Genomic DNA, 6,273 nt, shown 5'->3' on the forward strand with positions numbered 1-6,273 from the left:
ACCGTCTTCACTGTTAGTCAACAGGGGAGATTCAGCATGGCAACTCAGTTTATGTGCACATTATATTACATTTGGACGTCTATGTCGACAAAATCCCGCGCTTTGCCGGATTTACCACTGTGGGTAGACAAGAGTAGGTAGGTAATAGTAGACTAGGAAAAAAATCATGCAGTTATCATTTCATTAGCCACCTCAGACGCATTAGGATGTGAACACTAAATGCATGGCTAAGTAAGGTGTAGACCGACACTTGTGTGGTGTTTTGTACCTTTATTTTGCTTTCGTTATAACACTACGTATTCCGTCAATTGCACTATCGTTTTTTGTTTGGATACGAAAACTACAAAAAACGCGCAATTGTACAATTTCACAGAATACAAACGTGGTCACGTGCTTCGACTCTGTGTTCTGATTTCGCTCACGCGCGTCTCATGTGCTAACTCCGGTATCAGAGCATTTCAGACCACCTTCGGAATCTATTAAATGTGAGAACTGTTCAGAAGAAGACCCTTTGACCACCATAGCTGGATTGTTGTTTATTCACTGACCTAGGCCAACGACGAACTATTTTAAAGAGAACAATTGCTAGTGGGTCTGCCCCATCTGACCTCCCTGTTATTGTATACCCAATCTAGCGTTATTCCTTTTATTTCTTCGCCACTTACTCCTGGTAAAGTAAATTATTGGGTAGCCAGACCACTACAAACCTGAAACCAACGTATTTCGTCCTGCATGCCATTTGGCAACGAGGTTTCACTCACAGAGGTGGTCCCCGAAAAGTAATTGTTTTTCCCTTCATTCCGGTTATTGGCTGCAACTGGCTGTGACGCTCCTAGATATACACCAGCTGTGAAAGTTCCGAGCTTTGAACTCTACAAGAACTCCTGGAAGATGGTGACACAGGTGCAAAATGCGGTCTGTAAGATCCAGAGAAAAGTGAAGGGACAATAGCCCGTTTACATGACCCAGGAGGAAAGCCCCTCGCTGCAATGTTAATTATCAGCAACCCCGTACTAGCGGTTACAATTCTTTAGATTCGAAAGTAAGCACCTCGTCCACACAGAGTTGTTTGAAAAGTGAACCTTTTCAAGCGTCATTTTGAGCTTTCATGGACGTTTGTTGAATACTAAATAATAGTAAACAAACACTGCGAGGCGGTTTCATAATTTCCGTCGTGATTTTCAACTCTCATCGGGAATCTCCGACATCAGACTACCTGCATGCATCATCAGTAGTGTCCACCGTCACACCCGTTTTTATGTCTTACGAGTGTTTTGTTGGGTCAAAAGGGCTTCAATGCTCAAATTACCGGAAACTATTCGACCCATCTAATGACTGCCTATTGTTTTCTTTCAGGATCGACCGACTGCAGCCAGCCTGGCGGGAGCAGTAACCAAGAGCAGCACTCCCTCTTAGTGTATGTACTTATAATGCAGAACATGCGTGACAAACGTCTACCCCACGGCTTGCTCATTCACACCAAGCAGTTCATCATACACATATCACAAAAACAAATTTACGAGTATCTGACTGCAAACAAAGTCCGGGAAAATGTCCAGAATATATTTAACACAGACAAGAGAACGTCATGGAAAGGTCAAACATAGTTTAGCTTATTGTACACTTGAACCCTTAAGATCTTCGCGTCCTGCAACAATATGTCACAGCACTTGCACCAATTTAGTTGAATGTAGGGACTTGAGGTTGTCAGTGATCGTACAAGCATATACCATGCCATGCTTGGAATTTTCAATCAAACTAAACTCGGTCTATGCTATTAGATACCATTAAAAACCAGGTGGTTATACAGGTGGAATACAAGTGCTTATAGTATGAACAAGTGTAACATTTCACAAGGCTCCCTTCTATGCAGGTGGAGACAAATACACTGAAAGAGAACGAAGACAGATAGGTTATGGCAATAGGGCAGCGAAACAATATTGTTGAACACTGATGTTATGCTGTCGGGGATTATGATGATACCGTCAGACCTCCCTGGTTCGGTCGTATTTTAACTTTGCAGATTCGAGGGACAACCAGGCAAAAGCTTTCTCCGACTCTCTTGATCAGTTTGGCTGCATCGACAGCCACCTCTTCGGGTAAACTTCATGCTAACAATTATTAATTTCGACAATGGAATCAACTGACCACTTTCCAGTAGGAAAAGCCAGTTTATATATTCCCTTTTATTGAGAAAACGCGGTAACTTCCTGACCTTAAATGGTGCGTACACATAGACCGTGGTGGCCTGGACGGAAGTCAACGCCAAACATTCTCCTCCAAGCAAATACCCAACACTTGATCTCGGTTTTGTCGTTTGCTTGGAGATCATCGAATTTCTGACTCCATGATGAAGACTGGGCTGGTGTCACTAGTGTTTAGGCGCACAGGGGCATTCAAAACTGGCTTTCAGGTCTGTATTTCAGAAACTCAAAGGCCAACAAAGTCATCAACATTGCTGCCTTGCGTAAACCTCCCATGAGCGCTCCAAGCAGGATGGTTATGCGAAAATAGCATCAGACGGGCCTTCCGGCTAATTCTCGGTTTTACTCTCCAGCTAATTTCCAGAAAGCTTCCTGTGAACACCCAGAAAAGCCTTTACAAAGCGATAGTCTGTATAAAAAAGCACTCTCTGGATACCCACAAAATTCGTCACATCGGCTCTTGAAGAGAAGGACGAGACAATAATTACTTTTGTACCAAACTAACCAACTCTAATTCCCGGCCGACCCATATGCAGTGCCTTTAATAACACATTGATCCGGCCGGACGAGAATCAAGATGACAGTCGCTACCCAACCGAATCGACCAATCGACTACTAATGAAACGAATGGTCATGCTGGGGCGGAAACCATAAAAACATCCATGATATGTGTGATAAAGGCACAACGATAAACTTTACACCCAAGTTGCAAGCGACGAGACGGCCTGCATCGGCTTTGCAAAGCGCGCAACCAAATCCACCAGTGAATCAGCCGCAAACGATGCCCATGATGTTGGAGTTCCCAACAAAGTTCTCACAAGTGCTGGCCAGCTGACCAGTAAGAAGCCAGTCTCGACACGTTCACTGTACAAAGATGCCATCTTGAGGACTATAGTGCGAACTCCTGAAAACATAAATCTAAGGACCACCGTTTCACGTAATCAAAAGCGACCATTCCGGCTGTGTGCGCGCTTGTCACTCCTGCCTACCAGGGCTGGATCCACGAGTCCGGCAAGGGCCTATTTAAAACTTGAACATGCAATCAGTAAGATACGCTAACCGCAGACAAGTTGGGAGCCTGTTTTATTGCGGAACAAAAGTGACAGACAAATAATCCACAAAACCCTCATCTGGTCGAGCATTTGCTGATTTTAAGGTGCAGTCTTCAACGGAAACAAGCTTTCTGGGAGTCCTATAAAAACAAAAGCCCTTGATTATTCAACGCAACAGCCAAACTGCCTGACGGGCCCCAAGAAGACTCCGTAAAACCAGTCTTTCTGGAAAGTCCAAGAAACCAAACGAAAGTAAGTTCGCCACAAATCTTTGAATGAAGAACCGAGAGGCTTACATACAACATTTTAAGCGCAGAAAACCCCGACCAGAGAAATTTTCCGCCCGGAAGTCTAATTCACCAGAATAATAAGGCCGGAGCAATCCGGAATTACACTCCACTAATGAAAGGAGGCCCCGGAATCACGATGACAGGAAGCAGACGAATGGGCCATAAAGGCACATCCGAAATCCTGAAACCGATGAGAGGCCGTAATTTATAAGTTTGCCAAAAAATCTGATTGTGCATCACTTCCATGCCTCAGTTTTGAATGCAACCAAAATGTGATGGAATTTATTTTAACAAGCCGTCTGAGTCCATTCGACAATCTTCAACAATCTTCTCGTTCATAACTGCAATTAGCTAATCCCGGCCTACCCTTGATGCTGAAATCTCACTGACAGATTACTCTGGTCTTGAACGAAACGCAACAGGGCTGCTGGAGTTGGTTTATACCTGAATGCGGTCCCACCCACCGTAATCGTCCTCCTTCGTAATTGCCCTCCTTGGCAACATTCATGCGAAACTTCAGTGCATCAGCTACTTGTGGCGATGTCTAACTGTACTCCCAAGATCTATTGCAAAATGATCTGTCTCTTGTACAAACCAATAAACAACTCTCTTCTATTTACTGCTTTACGCGTCGTTTGCTGGTAAGTTAACACAATTCTCCAAGGGCCTTTCAAATGGAGTGTCAGTCCGTCAGTTCCGGGAGACTTTTTGCATCAGCGTGGGTTAAGATCTTCCAACAGAGCTTGAGACTTAACACCCTGACCCACACACACCAGGTACCGCCCGGGCCAGCCACAATTCTTACTGGTTCGGGTCGTCACCAAGAAAGACAACTTGCCGAAACCGTCTGCATACTTTTAACCTAGTCTAAAGCTGGGTCAGGAGGCTTGAGCCTAGAACATGAACGTGAGACCTCCATCGCGCAGATTAATCAGGGATAAATAGCCTCCATAACTTGCTAAAACGTAGACCAAACGTAGGCCCGAAATAGATACACAAAAGCGTAGACCAGAAAATCCAAAAATTTGACGTGGTTTTACTTCGAAAGTATACAGCCTGTGGTCGGACAAACAAGAACCTGACCAAAAGGATTGAACGTCTTCAGTAAATAAGATCCAAATTAATATTTAAAAAATGGTTACATGGGTATCGGAACACAGACTGGTATTCTGTAACAGGTATAACCGCTGTAAGTCGGACATCCGTCGAACAAAAATAGAAAAATTAGCTGCGATAGAAAGTCTAGAACCAAAGCACGAAAATATAGAAAGCAAGTATAAGAACCTTCAGAAGATGCAAACTAACAGCATTCTCCTGAGATGTAGAAGTGGGAGACCCACAGGTGAGCTAAAGATGTTAACTAAAGACTACAAAGAACACCCTTCAATCTTGTGTTCTCCATGCTCCCTTTGAGCGCGGTACGCTCGAAATCGGTTTCGTTTTTCCCTCGTGCGAATTCGTGAAGTTTTTTCGTCGTTCAATCTATTCACAGAGTACACACGAGTAATTGTTGAATTTTATTACTCTAACAAAACATTTGAGTGATAACCCTTTATATTTTGCGCACACCTATTTTACATCTAGTCCGAAACATGACGTCAATTTATACCGATTGCCCTATGCAGCCATTGATTGACCACAACAGATGTAGGCGAAATGGCTGCCCGTCGAACGTCAAACGCGGTATGCAATGCCACGCCTGCAAGGCCTGGTGGCATTTCAAATGCACGGGTTTACAGGACGACCAAATAAGCCGACTAGCCAACTCTCCTGACCCGTTTGTCTGTGCCAGCTGCCTCTATGTCAAGGGTGCAATGCATACCGCAGCGAAGAGAAGAGTCCCCCGAAACGGTACCCAATCCCCAGTGCAGATGCCGAAAGACCACTGCCAGTGTTCCGCTTTAATCGGGATACTCGACGCGAAATTAGAGCGTCTTTCGAAGGCACTGGAGGACTCAGGCGCTAAGAATGCAGCGACCTGGGCGAAAGTCGACAAGGAACTTTCCTCGCTGAACCAATACCTCGCGATGTCCATACCGGGTCCCATGGCTGCGAAGAAAGTCATACAACTTTCTGACGCGGCTATAAAAACCGCCACAGCGTCGCTAGTGGACAGACGCCTAAGGGAAAACAGGCTGATAATCTGGGGGTCGTTCTCCGGAAAAATCACGCCAGCGAAGCTGGCACAGTCGATCCTCAGCAAGCCTGATCAATCGCTCCACGCAGAATGGCTACGCCAAAAGGGAAGTAAGCGAACCCTTGGACTTCTAGTTACTCTTTCTTCCCCGTCCGACGTACAGGCAATCTTGGAGCGGGCTGGCAGCATTCAAAAGGCCAACCCAATGATCAGGCGCCTATCTGAGGATCGTCCTCTAGACGCGCGCAAGCTTGGTCACAACAGGTCAGGAGTGGAAGCACGAAACAGGCTTCCACCGGGCACTAAACCAGACGACCCCAAACTCATGACCAAGCCGATTGTGGTCATATCCCCCTGTGCTCCCGAAAGCAGGCCGACGAAACCAGCTGGTTCTCCGGACAGCAGTTTTTATTCGACCACCACAGGCCTCTTGCCCGCCAAAGGCAGGGACGACCTGGAGGAGGCAAATCCCACATGTAAGCAGCGCCCAAACTACGTGGAGCTATCAACGCTTATCTCCGTATCAGAGGGTACAGCTGCAGCCGCGCACTGATCAACAAATTCCCAGCCTCTGAACTGGACTGAGTCAG

At 45.7% G+C, this 6,273-nt stretch overlaps 1 protein-coding gene across 1 annotated transcript in view; it reads left to right on the forward strand.

The window, feature by feature from the left end:
• T265_02458 (hypothetical protein) overlaps positions 1-1,416 on the forward strand; it is a gene marked incomplete at both ends in the record, with an annotated part of 85,309 nt that extends 83,893 nt beyond the window's left edge. The window contains one exon of the mRNA XM_009166707.1: positions 1,357-1,416. Coding sequence (XP_009164971.1) covers positions 1,357-1,416 — 60 coding nt within the window. The remainder of the gene's footprint in view (positions 1-1,356) is intronic.
• Positions 1,417-6,273: the final 4,857 nt, after the last annotated feature.

The sequence above is a fragment of the Opisthorchis viverrini genome (genome assembly GCF_000715545.1).
Source record: "Opisthorchis viverrini unplaced genomic scaffold opera_v5_30, whole genome shotgun sequence".
NCBI lineage: Eukaryota > Metazoa > Platyhelminthes > Trematoda > Opisthorchiida > Opisthorchiidae > Opisthorchis > Opisthorchis viverrini.